This window comes from Thalassophryne amazonica, chromosome 9 (genome assembly GCF_902500255.1).
Source record: "Thalassophryne amazonica chromosome 9, fThaAma1.1, whole genome shotgun sequence".
Taxonomy (NCBI): Eukaryota; Metazoa; Chordata; class Actinopteri; order Batrachoidiformes; family Batrachoididae; genus Thalassophryne; species Thalassophryne amazonica.
In genome coordinates, this window is record NC_047111.1 from 70826003 (window position 1) to 70848192 (window position 22190).

General features: G+C 38.4%; 2 protein-coding genes across 4 annotated transcripts in view; one reads left to right on the plus strand and one right to left on the minus strand.

The window, feature by feature from the left end:
* Positions 1–2551: 2551 nt before the first annotated feature.
* vps36 (vacuolar protein sorting 36 homolog) lies at positions 2552–18735 on the minus strand. Its single transcript, XM_034178346.1, has 14 exons — positions 18550–18735; positions 17664–17732; positions 17468–17538; positions 17264–17378; positions 12260–12349; positions 11125–11211; positions 9185–9217; positions 8967–9044; positions 7202–7336; positions 6694–6759; positions 6473–6537; positions 3470–3554; positions 3247–3323; positions 2552–3127 (listed from the first exon to the last, which is right to left on the minus strand). The coding sequence occupies exons 1-14, from the start codon at positions 18643–18645 to the stop codon at positions 3046–3048; spliced, it is 1149 nt and encodes a 382-aa protein (XP_034034237.1). The 5' UTR covers positions 18646–18735; the 3' UTR covers positions 2552–3045.
* Positions 18736–18921: 186 nt separating this feature from the next.
* The window catches only part of proser1 (proline and serine rich 1), a 49697-nt gene continuing 46428 nt past the window's right edge, over positions 18922–22190 (plus strand). For all 3 annotated transcript variants that reach the window (XM_034178347.1, XM_034178350.1, XM_034178348.1), the window contains exons 1-2: positions 18922–19461; positions 19543–19608. In XM_034178347.1, coding sequence (XP_034034238.1) covers positions 19417–19461; positions 19543–19608 — 111 coding nt within the window. In that variant the 5' untranslated portion in view covers positions 18922–19416. The remainder of the gene's footprint in view (positions 19462–19542; positions 19609–22190) is intronic.

Sequence of the window (22190 nt, forward strand, 5' to 3'; positions counted from 1 at the left end):
GGTTTGCAAAGTACGTTAAACAATGTCAACGTACTTTGGATTCTATGGCATGTGACATATGTTACCCTGTAATGTGACAACTGAGCATGACACATGGTGCAAACTCTTCCTTTTAAAAAACCCTATTAACTCAACCAATAATTTGCATCACATTTTACAAAGATTGTAGCAACTTTAACTTGTGACCCCTGTACAAACTGAAACTGACCTTTGTCACCATTCTTGCTGTTTTTACCCCATAACATTCAGTCATAGATAGACCAAACTATACCTTTTGGAATTTTTGTGATCAGACACATAATGTGGTATAGCTTTCAATACGATTGGAACATTTTTAAATGTTGACCCATGTGTAATTCTTCATTGACCCGTACCTGGCTGCCATATTGGATTTTCAAGTGGCCCGCACTTTTTTCCTCAAACACTGATTTATGAAGCGCATTCATGCCAAATCTGATGCTTGTATCACCAAGTGAACAATTCTGGCCAAAAATCAAACTTATCTGCTCTACTATGACGCACACCAAAATGTAAGTCCCTTTTCTCTTGTTTATAAAATAATCAAATATCAAATGACAAGGATCTATTTTAGGTGTTATATACAACAAATACTGAATATTTTTTCATTCATGCAATAGAAAGCCTTGTTGAATGGTATATACCATCTTTCCCCCAATGAAATATTCTTACCATTGCACCCATAAACAATCATTATTTGTATATTAGTGGTTGAACAGGCCTGTTCTTGCCAACTGCTACTATAATAAAGGTCACTACTGCCATAATTATAATAGTACTCTAATAATTTATTACAATAGTGCTAGAATTTCAGTCAGGAGTTGGCCGCAATGTAAGACCAAAGTCATTCTCAGAGATGTATACAATTTTTTCATTAGTGACCATTATCACAATAGCAGCCACATCAAGCAACCACTATTGTAATAATTCCTAATGTTGCAATTATCGGTGGCCACGCCTCACTGCTTCAGCAGTCGATCCTAAGAATACATACATACATACGAGGTCTGTTAGAAAAGTATCGGACCTTTTTATTTTTTTCAAAAACTATATGGATTTGAATCACGTGCGATTACGTCAGACAAGCTTGAACCCTCGTGGGCATGCAAGAGTTTTTTCACGCCTGTCGGTTACATCATTCGCCTGTGGGCTGGCTTTGAGTGAGGAGTGGTCTACCCCTCCCGTCAGAATCTCTTTGTCTGAGAACTTCCTGAGAGACTGACGCTTTGCTTGATCAAAATTTTTTCAAAAACTGTGAGGCACATCGAAGTGGACACAATTCGAGAAATTCAGCTGGTTTTCTGTGAAAATTTTAACGGCTGATGAGAGATTATGGACTGTTGCTGTTGCTTTAAGGACTGCCCACGGAGCGGGACATTACGACGCACCCTGAGCCGCTGCTATCTGCCTGTTTCGAGCTGAAAGCTTCCAAATTTAAGCCTCTGTTGACCCAGGACGTCGTGACAGAACAGAGAACTTTCAGAAGAGGTCGGGATCAGCAGTTTATCCGGACATTCCACTGTTAAAGGAGATTTTGTAATGAAAGAAAGTGCGGACGGGTCCGCGCGTCGGGACGCAGCCGGCGCCGCCACAGGAAAAACACCTCCATTGGAAGCCTTAAGGACAAGTTGGAACATGTCCAGCTGTTAAACAATTTCTCAGATACTCACTCAACTGAAAGCCATCAAAAGCCGCCTGGTTTTTACAAATGGTTATCAACACGGATGTGTTGACAACACAGATCACATCAACACGGATGCGTCCCCGCACGTCTTTCATTAATAAAATCTCCTTTAACAGTGGAATGTCCGGATAAACTGCTGATCCCGACCTCTTCTGAAAGTTCTCTGTTCTCTCGCGATGTCCTGGGTCAACAGAGGCTTAAATGTGGAAGCTTTCAGCTCGAAACAGCCAGACAACGGCGGCTCAGGGTGCGTTGCGACGTCCCGCTCCGTGGGCAGTCCTTAAAGTGACAGCAACAGTCCATAATCTCTCATCAGCCGTTAAAATTTTCACAGAAAAGCAGCTGAATTTCTCGAATGGTGTCCACTTCGATGTGCCTCACAGTTTTTGAAAAAATTTTGATCAAGCAAAGCGCCAGTGTCTCAGGAAGTTGTCAGACAAAGAGATTCCGATGGGAGGGGTAGACCACTCCTCACTTAAAGCCTGCCCACAGGCGAATGATGTAACCGACAGGCGTGAAAAAACTCACGCATGCGCACGAGGGTTCAAGGTTGTCTGATGTAATCGCACGTGATTCAAATCCATATAGTTTTTGAAAAAAATAAAAAGGTACGTTAGTTTTATCACAGACCTTGTATGTGAATTTCCAATGTTTGCTTAATTTTTTAAAAATTACATTAGTGCCTGTTATTACAACAGTGGATCATCAATGCAGCCACTACTGTACTAATGTTGCGAGTGTAATAACATCTAAAACACAGACCGAGGATTCTTTTGGTGGGAGAGGGGTGAATTGTATCTGCTTCTCTGAGTCTTACCGAAACGTATGAACAAAGGCTCATACATTTCAGTAAGACTCCCAATCAAAATTTTAAGAAATTTCCATCTGCATCATTAACCACTATCGTAAAAAACATTTGCTACAATAGTGGTTGCAAATGCAATAATTATACTCTCATTTGACTGTAGGTGTAAGCGAGAGTCAAAATGGAATAATTTTTACAATAGTGACTGTTGACAACAGCAGTTGCACCAAAGCTTTATCCAACTGCAAGGCACAGGCACACACAGTATTCTTGTGTGCTGAACCAGCTTTGCAGAATTGAATAATCAGATCTACATATAAAACAGCTGGCAGTACATAAAGTGGGTTTTCCCACAAATAGAAGGGCATGTTTTCCACACTTCCAGCCACAGCGGATATCATACAAGGCATGTGAATCTTTCCTCTATGTAACAAGTACAACAATCCCAAACTGCTGTGCAACAGTGCACAGCAGTCATAAAATTGTTGTAGTAGTCTGTTGATCCATTGTCTTTAGTTATCTGTGATAACTGAATGGATCAGAAGAGGTTTGGGTAGAATCTTAGACCCTCGACAGAGTCGTCTCGACACAGATGACCCATCTTCTCAGCCAGCAGTAACCTGTAGATGAGGAAACACACATGATGTAATGACAAAGAAGTTATTGCTCATTTCCGTTCAGTTCCCTGTATGCTGGAGTTTGTAGCTGTTCTTTACAGCGAGATCAATGAGAAACTCACCGCTCTTTAGACAGGAGAACAGAGAGCCCCAAAAGCTTTGCAAGCTCCTCTGCTGTCAATGAACCTTTCTCTGATACCTATAGAAGAATAGGAAGAATCAGAGAGCAAGACAGAAGCCAACAAATAAGGATAGCTATGCCCCACAATTATTCACAACATGTACACAATCTGTTGCTTGAGATGTGTGTATTATTGTTAGCATGTCTGCAACGGTAACGCGTACATTGTCCAGTGCTGATGCTATCATTTCCTCTTCGCTGTGAGACTGCAGCTGGACCACCATGACGCCACTGTCAAACACGCGCAGCCTGCAGACACAACCAGGCAGATGAAAGAAACATTGTGCAAGTGAAACACAATGCAACTCATGTTTTAAAACTACAACAACAACAGTTACTTGAGTAACGGCCATTATTTCTCACTGTCTGTTTTTTCCCCATAGCTAAATTCACAGAAAATCCTGTCTGCATGGCTGTGTGGAGGTATAACTGTGCTATTTGTATTTTAGAATGAATCTCTGCAAAACAATCAGAAAATAATGGTTACCTCTCCGAATTAGTACACTTATGTGCAGAAGCTATCGGTCTCCCTCACCAACAACCACACCTGCTCCTAATCCATTATCCACGCAACATCCACTAACCATCCAGCAGGTGGCATACACGTGTATGCAATACAAAGCAGCTTTTTGGATTGATTTGGTGATTCAAAGTTCAACAGATTTGAATGAATTTATCCTCACTGTATGACCTTTTGGAAACTTTAAATTGTCCGTAGGTGTGGGTGTGATCTATCCATCTAGGTATCTATCTGGCCACTAACATCAGGAAACTAAAGAAACACACAACAAAAATAAATAAATAAATAACACAAAAATAAATAAATAAATAAAGCAATAAGTAAACAACACTGGTGAAAAGTTTGGACACAGCAGAAAGTAGTTTGTAGGTCCTCATTAGTACTTGGCTCTGAGACCACTTGGGAAGACCAGAATCTGTGTTTCTCCTTGCAGAATTAGAACTGTGGCAGGAAGGACAACTGGCATAAAACTTCACAATGAAGATCTGTACTCAATCTGTACCCAGGTGGAGCCGAAAGACAAAAAACAACATATATAATTAACATACAGCACACTAAAAATAAATAGATAAGTAGAGTGCAATATAGAGTCTAATATGTTTTCCCAGATTATAGGCAAAAATATACTATATTTTATGTTGAGAGACTCTTCTTAAGCCCAATTATACGGTGAGGTGCAGTAATGCAATTTTGCCGCAGTGTCTTTAATGTCGCACAAGATAACAAAACTCAGCATAAATGACAGAGATGAGAGTGTTACTCAAACAGCCATGACACAGAGCCCTCACTCCTCATAAGAATAAAATTACTAGACTGAATAGAATCTTTTTCATCTCTTCGGTCCACATTCTATTATCCAGCTTCTGTCTGTTTACCTATCACCACCACTCCCACAGAGGCATGTGCTCAGTGTGCCAAAGAAGAGTAAGTGGTCTGAACACACCTCATTCAAGCACAAAACAAATGTCTACCACCGCCTGGTTTTGTATTTAATGTATCGCCACTTTATTTTTTAATTTCAGTGCTGAGGTGCACAGCCTGTTCGCAGAGCGCTCTGTCCATGACCCACAAGCAGAGCAGGTGGTCCAAAGACAGTGAGGAAATGCACAGAGTGGAGGCAGTGGCATGAATTGGATCACATAATTTTGTAGCTGTGTTATGTGAACAGAATTATATTGAAAGTCATACTTGAGATAAGTTCAAGTTTATTTGCCATTTGGAGTATTAAAACCACATTGGAAAAATGGTGCAAAGAGCTCAAAAGTGCACTAGCAAGACATAAACAATAAAAAGACATAAAAGAACATAAAAACCGCCATAAAAATAACAAAGCCACAAAATAATTTAAGATACATTTCAAACTAATCAAAGAGTGTTGCTCATTGCCATGGCTTGTGGGAAAAAACCTTTTCTATAACGTGATGTCCTACATTTAATAGACCGATAGCGCCTACCCGATTTGAAGAAGCTCAAACAGGTTCCTGGCGGGATGCAGGAGATCTTTAGTAATAGCCAAAGACCGGGACTTAAGCCTTTTTTTGGACAGACAATTCCACACCAATAGTTCTACTGGCTGAACGAACCACTCTATTCAAAGCCTTCCTTTCTTTAGCAGTGGCATTTCCAAACCATACAGTTATAGCATTTGTAAGAAGACTTTCAATGCAGCTGTCATAAAAATTTAAGAGAATATTCTAGTTCAGAGTGAAATCTTTCAGCTTACACAGAAAAAAAAGTAGTTGTTGAGACTTTTTAACAATTCCATTGGTGTTATAATTCCAGCTCAAGTCATCAGATAAAAACAATCCCAGAAATTTAGTTTTCAACTGTTTTCACCTCAGCGCCATTTAATATGATGGGAACATAAGATCTATTTTTACTGAAGTCAACAACCAACTCAAAAGTTTTTGCAGTATTTAACTTCAAATGGTTTTCCTCGCTCCAGGAAACCACCTTTTGCACTTCAGATCTATACAAAGAGTCATCATGAGAAGAGATCAATAATAATTGTGTCATCTGCATACTTAATTATCAAATTATTAGGACAGGACGGGTGGAAAAGAACTTTTCTAGAGGACATCAACGTGTGTGTGCAAACGGAATTAATGTAACCTGAGGTGATTTCTATAGATCATTTTACAAAACGTAAAAGGTGCTAGAATCTTTACTGACACATGAATGCACATTCAGTAAAAATGATTGAAACGGTACATTCGGACTGGGAAAAAAAAAAAAAAAAAAAAAAAAAAAAAAAAAAAAAAAATCACAGATGAACTCTGGTAATAATTTCTTTACACCAACGCCCACATACAAATCCAGACCAAAAAGGGCTTTAGAAGAAAAGGTTAGGCATGCAATGGAGAACAATTCATTTGAAGTATGAGGATCAGTATAGTACAGAGCGAGTGTTTTTACTGAAACCGTGGGAAGTGAAAGGAAATGACAGCCACAGAGGGTTGGGTCACCACTTCCAACAACAGGAAGCCGTGCAGGAAGAGCCTGGCTGATTCGTCTGTGAACATACTCCAACCCTGCCCCCCTTTTCCTTTAATAAACATTTAGTCCGATATATAAAGAAATGAATGTATGTTATCTACACAAAGATCATTTAGATCACAAAACAGAAAGAAACACAGCTCAGACTCACCTCAAGGGGAGCTTCAGAGTTTCAAACATCTTACATGCGTTCACCAAATCTTCTGGAGATAACAGCTGAGGAAAATGAAAACTATTAGCTTCAACACCTAAGAGGCCACTTTAAAAAATGTGACAATAGTACAGATTCACTAGCAATGAATATGCAGGCACATGCTCATTCAAGTATGAACTACAGAATAACTTTTTGTGTGTGCGCACAGTGATCATTACCTCCATTCCTCTAGCTCGGTTAACTAGACAGTACACCTCGGTGAGCGCCATCATACCCCCACGCTCCTGGAACGATAATAAAATGCAAAAGTAGGACATGTCACAAAAGGTTTGCATGAACTTTATTTGTGATTCTGTCGACAGCTGTCAGAGCACACACACAATTTTGTTCTCATATGTACGTTTACAAGACAGTTCGCATGTTTGGAAACACCAGACCTTTCCATTATTTTGACCACTGTCACATTTTAAAGTAGTTGAGTAGTAGTTTCTTCTTGACAACTAGAAAATAAAGTGTTCAAACAAAACTTTCATATTTCAGCCCTTTAACATAACCAACATCATCATTAATGAATTTTGAAAATGTTTGTTCATATTAATATAATAACAAATTTAGTCATTAAAGCAATTACTAATGCATTTTAAGATGGACTTTAATTAAAAAATGCATTCATGCCGCTGTTTCTAATTCAAATGGTAGTGCACACACACAAAATCTAGTACCTACCTCTAGAGGAGCTTGTAGCATATCGCCCAGTTGCTTAGCGAGCTGCAAATGATAATGGGTGCCTGATCCATGTGTTTCCCTGGTAACAGGATTAGCAATGCCCATGCTCAGTAGATAGGACTTAAACCGGATTGTCTACAAAGCAAAGTATAGTCTTAATTAAAATAAAACTATTTGAAAACAATTATTGTCTCTACAGATTTCATGACTGGAGATCAGATCAGGTTTGGAAGTGTGCACTGGTGCCTCACGCTGTGGTTTCCATAACACAATGGATGCCAATCACAAAAGCAGACAACTGGTCCATCCCCAGCTCTCAAAAGTAACAATTTATGTATCTGGCATAGCCAGGTAGTGGATCATGCTCAGAGAAACACTCCACATGGTCAAAATATTGTACCTGATATTCCCTCATAATGCAGGTGATGCCCCTCATCAAGTCTAAGAAACCCTTCATTTGTGCCAAATGAATGGTTACTGAAAGTCATCCCAGCATGACCCAAAGGCTCTCTAATGAGCCCTATAGTACCTTCTGCGGTAGTCCATAGAATCAGATAGTGTTGCGTTAGGTCTGGCAGGTGTTGGGAAGGTGTCGTGACACGGACCCACAACAGAGGGCGGTAATGAACGGACAATGGATAAGCCAAAAAGTAACAATTTAATGTTGTGAATCGCACAACGAAATACAGACAATAACAATATTGTGGATTGTCAATTATACACAAGGTGACGCGTGGGCAGGCTCAAAGATAGAAGACGTCTGGCGAGAGAAGAGCCGGATCCCACACAGCTTCCACCACCAACGGATCTGAAGAACACCGGAGCTGCCAAGCCCTGCGCCCCAGGTGGCCACTGTCTTCAGCAGTCAGACCCGGTACTGCTGGCAGAAACAGAAACAGTTAGTGGTGGGTGTGTGAATACACACCCAGCAATCTTACGGTGTTTGATTCCTCCAGGAGGGAAAACCTCCACCTCCAGATACAGAATCACCCGTGCAGCTCCTGTCAGTCTCTTCCCTGGAAGGAGTGAGAGGCGAAGACGTCGCGCTCACACAATCCACCAATCCAGCTTCAGACTGTATCCACAGGAAAAACGGCTGCACACAGAACAATGTTCAAACACTCAGAAAATTACAGCAGAGAACGATTACCTGAATGGTAGCTGATTTCTCGACGGGGAGGTGGAGTTGCAGTCCGGCTTTTATGGAGGATGAAGTTGATGAGTGACAGCTGGTGTTGATGATGTGTGACAGCTGTCACTCCAGTAGTTCCAACGCCCTCTCGTGCTTGAAGCCCGCACTCCAAGCAGGGCGCCATCTAGTGGTGGTGGGCCAGCAGTACCTCCTCTTCAGCGGCCCACACAACAGCAGGTCCGCTGATGGGCCACTAGGCTGGCACGAGAATGACAGAGCTGACTGCAGTGGCAGCATGCCAGTACGGTTGTTGCCATGAAGTATCATCTCCTGTGTGCTTTCTGATAGTTCTTCAGTTGTTTTTGTTTTTTTGTTTTTTTTTGATTGCTGTAATGGATTGCTTCACCAATGTTCTCGACCTCTGCCTGTCAGTACCACCTTGCTCCCATATGTGTTTGTTCATTCCAGTGTTCTTCACTGAGTGAAAAATGCCACTGACATGTGCTGTGTGCTATTTTGCACCAGGTGTAAAACAGATCCCATCAACACTGACAAGTGTTTTGAAAGTTGTAAATCTGAAAGTATGTCTGTTGCTGTCCTGTTTATGTATAATCGCACAACAGAAATTCTCACCTCATCCTCTGTTATGTCACCCTGCTTGTCTTTAATCTTGTTTGCTATAGATCTGGACAACTCCACCATCTCTTTGGCCTGTTGGGAGTACAATCACTCATCATTCAGTCTGACTACCATAGGTCGATACACAGGACAAAGATGTAAGTGTCAACAGATGAAGGATAACATTACGGCCACAAACAGTCTAATAGTTTCAATGGAGCATTTATTTTTACCTTAACCATCAGCTTGCTGAGGTCCTCAAAAGCCTGATTAAACAAAAAAAATAATTTATCAGGACATACGCAAAAAGTACTCAGCAGTAGATGTATAAATATATAACAATAAAGTTAAACAAGAAGGGGGTTACACTTAAATTCATTAACCTATACTTAACTGAAATTGTCTACCAAGCATGGTGCATAAGTGTATGTAATTAAAAAAGACCGAAATGCAAAGCTACTATATATAAAGGTGGCTTCTCTGCCTGCAATCAGATGACAAAAATTTGAAAGACATTAGCACACCAAAGTAACACTGGTGTAATGCACTGCACAAAAATTTCAGGCAAGTGATAAAACGGATCAAGGAAGACCCTTCTTAATCTTGTTTGCGAACTTTTCTGTAACGTTTCCAGTTATTTATTCATCCTTTCTAAAATCAGAATCTTCACAATTATATTTCCTACAACTGGCATCACCACTGGTACTATTATCACAAATATTTTTTGTATTTTATTGTGTATTATATCACACCTAAACAGATCCTTGTGATTTGAATGGATGACTGTATGTCAAGTGGCATTCATTATTTGTCCCACTGTATGAGTAACGTCACTACTGTGCATTTTTGACCCACATGTTTTGCTCTACTGCATTTCACAAAAATGCTTCCATGATACGAGGAAGCAAAATACAGCAGCTGCACTGTTCATGGGGAAATATTTAGTGGCTGCTGAAGCCCTATCAGATGAACAACTGGACAAGTTCTTTTGTTGGACTGAGGAAAACAGACATATGTTTCCACACAGTCCACTAAGCTCTTCAGCAGCACTCACTGAAATCAGCAGTGAGTCAGCAACCAGCTCCCTACTGGCTGGAGTGAACTACCAGGTACTGCTGCCCTCAGTTTACTGCTCCGAGAAGAAACACCTGTCTAATTGTAAGCAATGCAGATCTATGTGGTGTCACATACAACAAATAATGAATGTTTTTCATTCATATAATCCATTTGTTGAAAGATAGTATAGTTTCTCTTACCTTTATTCACAAACTTGTAAAAACAAAGTTGTACAACAAAATAGAATAAAACAGAAAAGAAATAAATAACGTAAAAAAAAAGAAAAACTCCAGGCCTTTACCCTGTACACAGGTGTGCAATTATGGCTGTACATTCTTGCTCGCTGAGCAAATTTACCTCACAATTATCTCTCATTGCACACATTTCTAGAATTTGTTGTGCAAGCCTGAATACCTCTTCATCAAAACTATGCTGCCAAGAAGCACAAACATTGCTAATATGACACTGATGTTTATACAAAAGATATCTCCTGTTTAGCACCAATTATGGAATGGGAGCCTAAAAGGCCCATATTGCTAATTGTACTTACAACATTATCATTACTATTGCACATCTTATCAATAAATGTTATTCAATGCTTAGCAAAATGAAGCTCAACACATACAATTTGCAAGACATGGCAAGATATCACAATGTGTGGTATATGGCACACGCCAGACTCTACGTATAGCCTTTCTCCAAGCACAAAAAACGTTTTCATTTTCATTTGAGTACACAGGAAGAATATGGCCACAAATGACAACAACAGCAATGACAACATTCCATTTAGTTGCATCTTTCAACTCAATATTCTTACCGTGGCACTCATAAAGATTCATCATCTGCACAATATCAAATTTGTTGACACAATCAATTGTTTGTGATTACAATTATGTGTCTGAATGGTGAGGAAGGGTCAAGCCCAAACTGTTTGCACAATAAATTGCATGAATATAATTTTGGTGTGGTGACTTTTCAAAAATGTAAACATATTTTGCCACATTCTTTTGTAACAACTATTACTAGTGCATGTAACATAATGAATAAGGAGAGAGTCTGCCCTAACTAACAAACATGACAGGTTTTGTTTTTTCCCCACATTTTTGCTTGACAGTACCTCAGTAATGTTTTTATCTGTTTCTTTCCTCTTCTCCTCAATCTTCCTTTCAATGCCAACAATCCCCACCGCACGTGTCCTTCCTGCCTATATGTCCAGGAGGAAATACAAACACACTGTGACAGATACAAACAATTTCAATCTTTCAAAAAAAGTTCATCCAAGAGCAAGGAATGACAAAAGGTGTGGACTGAATCAATGACAGTCAACTGCTTTCTCATATGCACTAATTTTAATATATAGAGGTCATTTAAAAATAATATTTTGCATAACCCTAAGTGCAGCAACAATATTAAACTTCACTGTCTTGACAAAGTGGAAACACCTTGCCAAAGGCATATTTTTCATCCTCTGTTGGCCATAATCCCAGAAGGGTGCATATTTAATGTGCATGTTTCTGAGTGTCAGTCACACTTTCTTGTGCACATGATAAATTGAAAAAATGTCTTTGATTTCCATCAAATTTGAACCAGACATCTTGGATGGTTCAAATTTGAGCATGTTCAGGAGGTTTCCATAACACCCCCTAAGAATCCCCAACAAAGTACTGATATCGTAATTTATCATTCTCTAGCAGCAGAGAAGGGTTTTATTTTGTTAGTATCTCTACGCGAACCAATCAGCCACAGATTATAAACCTTTCAGCTTTAAAGTTTGGAAGCACAACTGAGAATATTCGATTTTGCAACCTAATTGTGGTAACATGATTTGGTCTGCAACACAGCTGGTTGTTTTTATTTTCAAATACAATATTAGAACACATAAGACATGCTTCAGTGCATATTTCTGAATTTATCCATAAAGTGATCAAGCCAACACTATGCCAACTTAATGCCATGGTACAAAATTACCAGTGGGGGATGCACAGTGCGATATGGAAAATCAAACTTCTTCCAGAATTGTGCACTTCTAACCCAGAGAAGATGGGGACAATACTGCCACCATGTGGAACATAAACACATTTGAATACCATGTGTGCAAGCTACACATTTAACAAGCACTTTGGCTGGTACAGTTATAGGACAAGGTGGAGATAATTGCATAATTTTTGTGGCACATGAATCAAGCACTCCCAAAAGGCACAAGACATCTGAAAGAGATTCAATTTGGGATTAATGCCTGTTTAGATTCTAACCTGAGAGCTGGTTCCTGTGGGGATGGGTTGTGACACTGGTGTATTCTCCCATCTCTTCTGAGTCATCTCCTCTGTTAATCTCCTGTAAAACTGCAAATAGATGATATCAGGAGGGTTCCAGATGGTAAACAATCAACTGAAAATTAACAAAGTTCATTACAGTGCAAACAGTTGTGTCTCATTGATTAATATAGTTCAAACAGTGAGCCTCATTACCTCCGCTAACGAAGTTTGGTGGCGGTAATGTTTTCACCTGTTTGTTTGTAAACAGCCTGTAACCCACAATTTTTCATATATCATTATGAGGTTTTACAGAGGATTCATATCCTGATAGGCAAGAACTGATTCAATTTTCATAGATCAAAAGGTAAAAGTCAGGAAAATCTTGGAAAACTGGAAAACTCCCTATCCTTTAACATTGAACCAATTTTCAAAAATTAATAACGCTGTCAAAAAAGAATGAATTTCTTTTATATCTGATAGCGTTATGTAGGATGGTATCCTTTAAAGTTTGAACCGGATCTGATCTGATTACAGATTTTGTGGCCGTTTAAATTTAACATTGAAAACCCCACTTAATGTGTATTTTACATTATATCTTAATCAAACATGCCCTAATCACTCTCATATTTGAAACTGAGGTGTAGACTGCCACTCACTATCACAGGCCAAAGTTTGATCTGGATCTGATCCAGATTGTGGATTTTGTGGACATTTGAATTTGATATTGAAAAGCCCACCTGGTGTACATTTGACATTATAGCTCAATCACTCTCATTTTTCTGTTATGGATTTACCTACACCACTATCTGTCTATCTTCCAGTTATCAGTTAGAAACCAAGTGCCAAAAAGCAATGACAGATCGTGCATAGCAGAGATAACCAATGTTCTGTGAAAATTACCTGAAATAGAATCCAGAAACCGAACATTTGAAGAAAAAAAAAAAGACAACACCACAAACAAACAAACAAAAAAACTTTGATTCAAGTGTATGAACTAAATACATACTCCTGTCATTTGATCACATCTAATTTAGCTGATGAAAAGCCACTTCTAACAGGACTTTGACCATGAATTTTTTTTCCCAATGTAAAAATTTGTGGAATTGGAAACCAGTGTTGGTGGAGGTTTGCACTCTACTTGATTAATGGTTTATTTGTTTTAATGTCCTTGTTAAAAAAACAAAAAAACCCAAAACAAAACAAGTGAGAACATTTGTTAGAAGTTTACATACACTCTTCATGGGCATGAATGTCACAGCAATATTTGGCTTTCAGTGAATTCTTTGAACTGTACATCTGTTAGGGAAAAAACAACTGAATATTCATCTAACAGGGGAAAAAAGAAATTTGATGCATAGGTAGTTTTGGGATTTTTGCCATTTTATCTTTTCTGAAATTAACACTGCATCTAAACAATACATACAGAGTCAAAATATACACACACCTACAAAGACTATTAATTCAGTGGCGCCGAAGGTTATGTCTGTCAAGTTAAAGGGCCTCTTAACTTCCCATTAGTGAATATGACTGACTGCAGCTGGTAAGATTCTCTGTGCCAACATACAGCGGGTAAAATAAGTATTTAACACGTCACCATTTTTCTCAGTAATTATAACATTTTCACCAAATGTCACTAACAACCAAAGTAATACACACATACAAAGAAATCAAACCATAGATGTCCATAAATTATGTGTAATCCTGTGAAATGACACAGGAAAAAAGTATTGAACAACTGAAGAAAGGGAGGTGCAAAAAGACATGGAAAGACAAGACACCAGCTGAAATCTATCAGTAATTAGAAAGCAGTCCTGTCCCTTTCCAGTGCAAATTAATATCAGCTGCTTCAGTCCCAACTGATGGCCAATAAAAAAGGTGTCTCATTACCAAGGCGTCACACAAGAAATGTCTCATGATGGGTAAAAGTAAAGAGCCGTCTCAAGATCTTCACAACCTTATTGTTGCAAAACATACTGATGACATTAGTTACAGAAGGATTTCTAAACTTCTGAATGTTCCAATGAGCACTGTTGGGGCCATAATCTGAAAGTGGAAAGGACATCATTTCACCATAAACCGGCCATGGCCAAGTACTCCTCACAAGATGTCTGACAGAAGAGTGAAAAGAATTATCAGAACAGTTGTCCAAGAGCCAATGACCACTTCAGAAAGACCTGGAATTAGGAGGGACAATTGTTTCAAAGAAAACAATAAGTAATGCACTCAATCACCATGGCCTGTATGCACGCTCACCACACAAGACTCCATTGCTGAAGAAAAAGCATGTTGAAGCTCGTTTAATGTTTGCTGCACAGCATTTAGGCAAGCCTGTGAAATACTGGGAGGCTATACTGTGATCAAATAAGACCGAAATGGAACTCGTTAGATGCCACAATACACACCATAAATGGCACTGCACATCATCCCAAAAACAACACACCAACAGTGAAGTTTGGAGGTGGGAACATCATGGTGTGAGGCTGTTTTTCAGCATCTGCCACTGGCAAACTTCGTATAATAGAAGGAAGGATGAATGGAAAAATGTACAGAGACAGTCGATAAAAATCTACGATGATGAAAATGAAATGAGGGTGGACATTTCAGAAAGACAATGATCCCAAACACACAGCCAAGGAAACTCTCAACTGGTTTCAGAGAATGAAAATAAAGCTGTTAGAATGGCCCAGCCAATCACCTGACTTGAATACAATAGAAAAATCTATAGAAAGAACTAAAGGTCAGAGTTCATAGAAGAGGTCCACAGAACCTTCAAGATTTGAAGACTGAAGACAGCATGCGACTAGTTTCTCCATACAGGAGGCATTTTGAAGCTGTCATTAACAAACGTACAAAGTATTAAATAAATTTCAGTTAGTGTGCTCAATATTTTTCCTTGTGTCATTCCATTTTATTACATATAACTTAATTTTTGTACTTATTTGTTTTGATTTCTTTGCATGTATGGTTTAGTTGGGTTGTTACCGATATCTGTTAAAAATTTCATGTCAATATCACCTTTAGAAATATATTTACTGAGAAAAATGGTGATGTGTTCAATACTTATTTTATCCACTGTAATAGGGTTTGTTTCACTGGATTGATGAACAAACTAGATATATGTCCACTGTGAGAGACATAATCCAAAAAAAAAAAAAAAAAAAATCCGGAAATCACAATCTATGAATTTTTAATAATTTATTTGCATGTTACTGCTGCTATTATTAAGTATTTCAACACCTGCCAATCAGCAACAATTCTGGCCCTCAAAGACCTGTTAGTCCGCCTCTAAAAAGTCCACTTCCACTCCACTTATTATTCCAAATTAGAAGCACCTATTTGAGGTCTTTCGCTGCATAAAGACACCAGTTCACCCCACACAATCAGTAAGACTCCAACTACTAACATGGCTAAGCAGCTTGGTGAAAAAAGATCAACTGTTGGAGCAATTATTAGAAAATAGAAGAAGCTAAACATGACTGTCAATCTCCCTCAGACTGGGGGTCCATGCAAGATCCCACCTCGTGGCGTATCAATGATCCTAAGAAAGGTGAGGAATCAGCCCAGAACTGCACGGGAGGAGCTGGTCAATGACCTGAAGAGAGCTGGCACCACTGTTTCCAAGGTTGCCGTGGGTAATACACTAAGATGTCATGGGTTAAAATCATGCATGGCACGGAAGGTTCCCCTGCTTAAATCAGCACACGTCCAGGCCCGTCTTAAGTTTGCCCATGACCATTTGGATGATCCAGAGGAGTCATGGGAGAAAGTTATATGGTCAGATGAGAGCAAAATAGAACTTTTTGGTCTTAATTCCACTTGCCGTGTTTGGAGGAAGAAGAATGCTGAGTACCATCCCAAAAACACCATCCCTACTGTGAAGCATGGGGGTGGAAGCATCATGCTTTGGGGGTGTTTTTCTGCACATGGGACAGGACAGCACTGTATTAAGGAGAGGATGACCGGAGCCATGTATTGCATGATTTTGGGGAACAACCTCCTTCCCTCAGTTAGAGCATTGAAGATGGGTCGTGGATGGGTCTTCCAACATGTCAATGACCCGAAGCACACAGCCAGGATAACCAAGGAGAGGCTCCGTAAGAAGCATATCAAGGTTCTGGAGTGGCCTAGCCAGTCTCCAGACCTAAACCCAATAGAAAATCTTTGGAGGGAGCTCAAACTCCATGTTTCTCAGTGACAGCCCTTTAACCTGGCTGATCTAGAGAAGATCTGTGTGGAGGAATGGGTCAAAATCCCTGCTGCAGAGTGTGCAAACCTGGTGAAAAACTACAGGAAACGTTTGACCTCTGTAATTACAAACAAAGTCTCCTGTACCAAATATTAACATTGATTTTCACAGGTGTTGAAATACTTATTTGCAACAGTAACATACAAAAAAATAAAATAAAAATAATCATACATTGCGATTTCTGGAAAAAAATTTTTTAGATTGTCTCTCACAGGTGTTGAAATACTTATTTGCAGCAGTAACATACAAATATATGTATATATATATATATTTTTTTTTTTTTTTTTTTTTAAATCATACATTGTGATTTCTGGAAAAATTTTTTTAGATTATGCCTCACACAGTGCACATGCACCTAAGATGAAAATTTCAGACCCCTCCATGATTTCTAAGTGGGAGAACTTGCAAAATCACAGGGTGTTCAAATACTTATTTTCCTCAGGGTATATATATTTACACACACACACACGCACACACACACACACACACACACACACACACACACACACACACACACACACACACACACACACACACACACACACACACACACACACACACACACACACAGACACTTCAAGTTTATGAGTTGTGTACTCAGAAATTTGGTTGTCAACCTACAAGCATTTTGTTAAAAGGAAAACCCACAAACATTCTTTTGATTGTACTGTGTGAATGAACAGTTCATGAAAGAGACACACTGAGTGTAAAAAGCTAAACATAAAAATATCAGGAATTTATATCAATGGTTGTACCTCAATCTGCCCGTGTTCTTTGAAAGACAGCTTGATGTAGGAGTACTTGCTCTGCTGATAAGGACCAGGCTCCTTGTTGGCAGGTGATGGGTGAAGGTGAATAACTATTTTTGCACTACAGAAAACAATATTGGTGAAGTTACCATAATTATTATCTACTGCATATAAACTTACACAGTAACACAAAGAATACATTGTAAATACCTCTTTCCTATTCCTGCAGCCTGCTCCTCAAAGAAGATGATTTGTGAGAGAGGCATTGCTATGCAACATTCCTGTTCAGAACAAGAGCGATACAGAAACATTAATGAGCCCTAAAAAACAAAGGACAACAATACCCTCGCCCCATCGCAAATATATATAAAACAGGAAAATGGAATTCCACTTATTTCTCCCTTACATGATTTTTAATGTCCCTCCAGATTAATCGATGGGTACTCAACAAGGCCACTCCAGCATCCATTTTGGCCTAGTACGATTACAGAGAACAGATTAAAACATGTCAATCATCAGACATATCCATCAGAATTTGACTCCAACTCCTTTAGTATAAGGATTTGCTACTACAAGTATTTTCTGTTTTACATAATAGTACACTGATTATATTTTATGTTACTGCTACAGTATTTGTCACAAAAGAAAAGAAAAATCAATACATGTGAAGATGTGAATTCTCAAGTGCTGGGAAGTTGATGTTTTTTAAACAACAATGAATTGTTCATTTTAAAAAAATCAGTTGACAATGGAAATGTTATCATTCATAATGAATTTATAATTTACTTACTGCAAAAATGTGTACAGTTTGTAATATTGTCAGTCTCCAAATCAGAGCATATAAAATAATTAAAAAAACAAACTAACAATCGTAACAGTAGTTCTTGAAACAGTTAATAATGACACTATGAAATCAAACAGACTGTTCCAGTGACAGTCCTGTTGTTGAAGAAACACTGTATATAAGGTTACGTATTCTCATCTCGTTACTTTCAACATACGAGTGACCTCTGAGGTTTGTTAATTTACATTTAATAGAAATATTAGCACTCTTGGGGATAATTTGCTGCAAAGAATATCTGTGAAATATACTTAAAAATGTAAATTAATAATAACAATAATTATGAAGGCATATGCGCTACATAATTCCAGTAAAATGTAAAGACTCTATGGTATGTTAATCAAATATACAGTGTACAGAAGTCATATACCATAAAAAGCTGCAGCCATAACAGACATATGATGTTTGTAGCTTTAGCTTCAAATTTAGCGACTACAAAACAAAACTATACCTTATCATCGCCGTCATATAATCTGACACCTCTCTGTTGGATCACTAATGTCTCGTTAATCTCCAAAAGACCGTTTGACCATGAAAAACGGTCCATTTTAACAACTAAAAGAAGATTTTAGTTTTTAATCCACTGGACAGCTAAAACGATTGTTTTCTTCCTGTCCGTGTCTGCCAACACTGGCCTGATACTGCCTGACGAGAAACACAAATAAAACATTCAAACAATAGCGCTAAAAGACCTATATATTAATAATTCAATTAATAATGCGTGGTTTTGGTGTACTTGTAATATTGCGTGTAGATTGTTTTTCTTTTTTGAGTATCTTTGAGGTTTTTTTCCGTCAGGCTGTCTCGGTGGGGTCTTACCCCGTGCTGACTTTCTGAGCGCCAGCTGTCAGTTGATGCTAACTAAAATGCTCTCTTTCCTTTCGTGATATTTTACCACTTTTTTATGAAATTTTATGCTTTCAAGTCTCTATCGCAATTATCGCCGGATATAAAAGAATATGCAAACTTTTTTCCCGCATATTCTCTTCAATATTGTTTGAATTTCGCTTAGACCTGATGTAGCATGAGGTAGCTAGCTTGTTGTTAGCAGCGGACAAATCTGATGCAGTCAGGTTTTTTTTGTTTGTTTTTACACTGCTACTCTATTCGTCACTGCAAACCAATTTTCAGTTGTGTTACGAACTGAGCAATTTTCTGTCAGTATGCACGACAGTAAGGCTTATATTATCAGCATTTTAAATATGGATCAGTGAGGGTAAATCCTTTGGATCACTTAAAGCTTGCAGAAGGCGATCTTTAAAATCGCATTGTGGAGTAAAACGTTTGTTAAACTAATTGTTTGCAGAAGATCGCAAACATGGATAAGAAATCATTTGATATTGTCTTGGATGAAATAAGAAAGGTATGGTAAATGTTTCAAGGTTAAAAATAGTTTCAGCCGGTAGATGTGATGATAATTGTTCAGAAATGGTTTGTGTTTCAGTGTGTGCTAACTGACCAGCGGATTAAAGCCATAGAGCAGGTGCACGGATATTTCTCCAGTGAGCAGGTAACCAGTCAGCAATCTGACCACGCCAATCAAATGCCTTCAACACAACTCACTCAGGGCCATTTCTATCATAAGTAGTCCAGCAGTTAAGGGATAGAATCGTGCACTTTTTTTTTACAAAAGCACCAAACTTTGTCCAGGGACTCTTTAGGTTATATTAAGTCATGTTTTAGCCCTGTATCCTGCTTTTTTTAAAAGGGTGTTTGCGTGGTTATAATACAGTGTATATTTTGCTATTTATATGACAATACGATCATATGGTTATTATGTAGGGGCCAGTGATCAAGATTGGACATTGTTAAGCTGTAGAGAATGGCTACTGCAACTAGTGCAAAGCTATACTGAGCTTATGTGATCATGTATCATCCGTCGTGCGGTGTCATATGTCGTACTTCCTTATACATTAGCAGGGTGGTATGTTTCAAAATGGAAAGGTACAGGACTCATTTCAGGCCTGTAGGGATCATTAACAGGCCTCTACCTCTGAGACATAAAATTAGGTCACTGTGATCTTCCTAGCATGAAAGCTGTAGAGAGTAGTTCATTAAAAATATTCATGAAACATTTGTGCATATCTAGGAAGTTTGCCAACCAGGTATTTACAATGTTTTCAGTTAAAAAATATGGTGATAATCGTCTTAATACCAATAACATAAAATAATAATGATAACAACAACAACAATAATAATAATGTTTATGGCCTTAAAACAAAATTGATTTCTTGTAATTAATAAAAAAAGCATTTCTTTCCGTTCAAACACTGTTGTTATTTTAGAGTATAAATGTTTGAGTGCATGAGTAGCATCTTTCCTTTGCCCTATGCTCGCACACAGCTATATTGCATAGGTATATTGATATTCACAATGAGTTAGACAATATTTAGTCACTTTCCCTAGATTAACGCTTTTTCTAAGCGTGTAAGCACACTGACGTACATTCGAAGCATCCCTACTTAGCCTTAATACATTTTTCATAACCTTCAAATTTATATTATGAACTTAAAAAGACATTTGGATAAGAGTTTGTCATGAATTATATGCTGTAGAAGGCTGAAAATGGTTATTCTCTTAAACCCAAGTTTTTAGAGTGTAGACATTTATGGATTCAATGTCTCCCGATCTTATATACTTGAGGACACTATAAAGTACCTCTGGTAAAGTTTTGGCGCTTTTGTATAAAAGTGCATGATTCCCCTAAAATTTGTCCCTTAGCCGCCGGACTAAAGTTTTTTATTCTTTAACCAACAGGGGAGTACAGATTCTTTTCATTGTTTTTATTGTACAAAGGACAGTGCTATGTACTTCTGCTTTTGCAGAAGAATGTGGACACTTTGAAAAGTTAAGTGTAATACGCCATCAATGAATCAGTTATATTGGTTTGTACACTGAAGAGACTCTCAAGTGCTATATATTTTATTTATGTATTTATTTATTTTTATGAGGTGGATATTTTGCCGGAATACGGCAAACACGCACCTAGCGCTATTTGACCAGATCTCCTCGCTGATTGGCTAGTTCAGATGACGTCATTGAAGAGTTTATTTCAACATGGCAGCGTCTTTGGCATTGAGTGTTGGTGCTAATTTTTCATCTTTTAATGGTGTTTTGGGTGCCATAAAGTCGTTTGAATTGGAACAGAGAATCACTTACTGGCGGAGGGATTCTCGGACGCTAAAAGCAGCTCAAAAATGTGGCATAGCCGTGCCCGAAATTATTTCCACCGGCCGTTTTGGGTGCCATAAAGTCGTTTGAATCGGAACAGAAAATCACCAACTGGCGGAGGGATTCTATGCCGTTTTGGGTGCCATCGCTAAAAGCAACTCAAAAACGTGGCATAGCCGTGCCCAAAGGTATTTCCACTGTCTGGCAAAAATTATTTCCACCGCCGTGCCCGAACTTATTTCCACCAGTGTTTTTCGCCACGTGGTGGAAATAATTTTGGGCACGGTGGAAATAATTTTTGCAGTCTTAGTCATTTTCTGTGTCAGGCGGGGATCATAAACAACTTATTTTTTTATTTGGCCTTAAGTGGCGTTATTTTGTGTAGCTAACATGATAAAACATTCAAAATGCCATGATAAACAGAAATAATCTTAGATTTGTGATTTCCAAAACCTGCAAATTCAAGACAGAAAAAAACAAAAATGCAGAAGTCTACGTCTACATATGTGTGTTTATCCTGTTTTTTCTCTCAGTGTCATGTCTGTAAAACCTTCGATCAGTCCACCCCTGAAAATAGTGAATGGTAAAATATGCCAATTTTCAATAATGAAAATCACCAATATCGAGCTACTATCATGAATGTGAAATAAGGAGATCTTAAACTCCGATCACCTTTAAGTTCCCGCTACTGATGGCAATTTCGAAGCCTCATGAACCAATGAGCCACTGCAACACAACTGGCTGAAAATCGACACACTGCTTCGACGCGTTTGATACAGTTTGAAGGGTGACATCTGCTGGATTGCTTTGAGAATGACCTTGAGCGAGTGCCCTGACAAATGTTTGCATTAATTCATGACTGATGTGGTTTGTTCTTGAAAAATAATAATAATAAAAGAAAATGTTATATGTATTATTGTC

Excerpts from the sequence above, each read along its gene's own strand:
- vps36 (XM_034178346.1), bottom strand. The coding sequence starts at position 18,645 with ATGGACCGTTTTTCATGGTCAAACGGTCTTTTGGAGATTAACGAGACA. Across the intron at positions 17,733-18,549 it reads TATATGACGGCGATGATAAG|GCCAAAATGGATGCTGGAGT; the intron begins GTATAGTTTTGT and ends TAATCGTACTAG. Across the intron at positions 3,555-6,472 it reads ACTCTGAAGCTCCCCTTGAG|GCTGCGCGTGTTTGACAGTG; the intron begins GTGAGTCTGAGC and ends TTGTGTCTGCAG.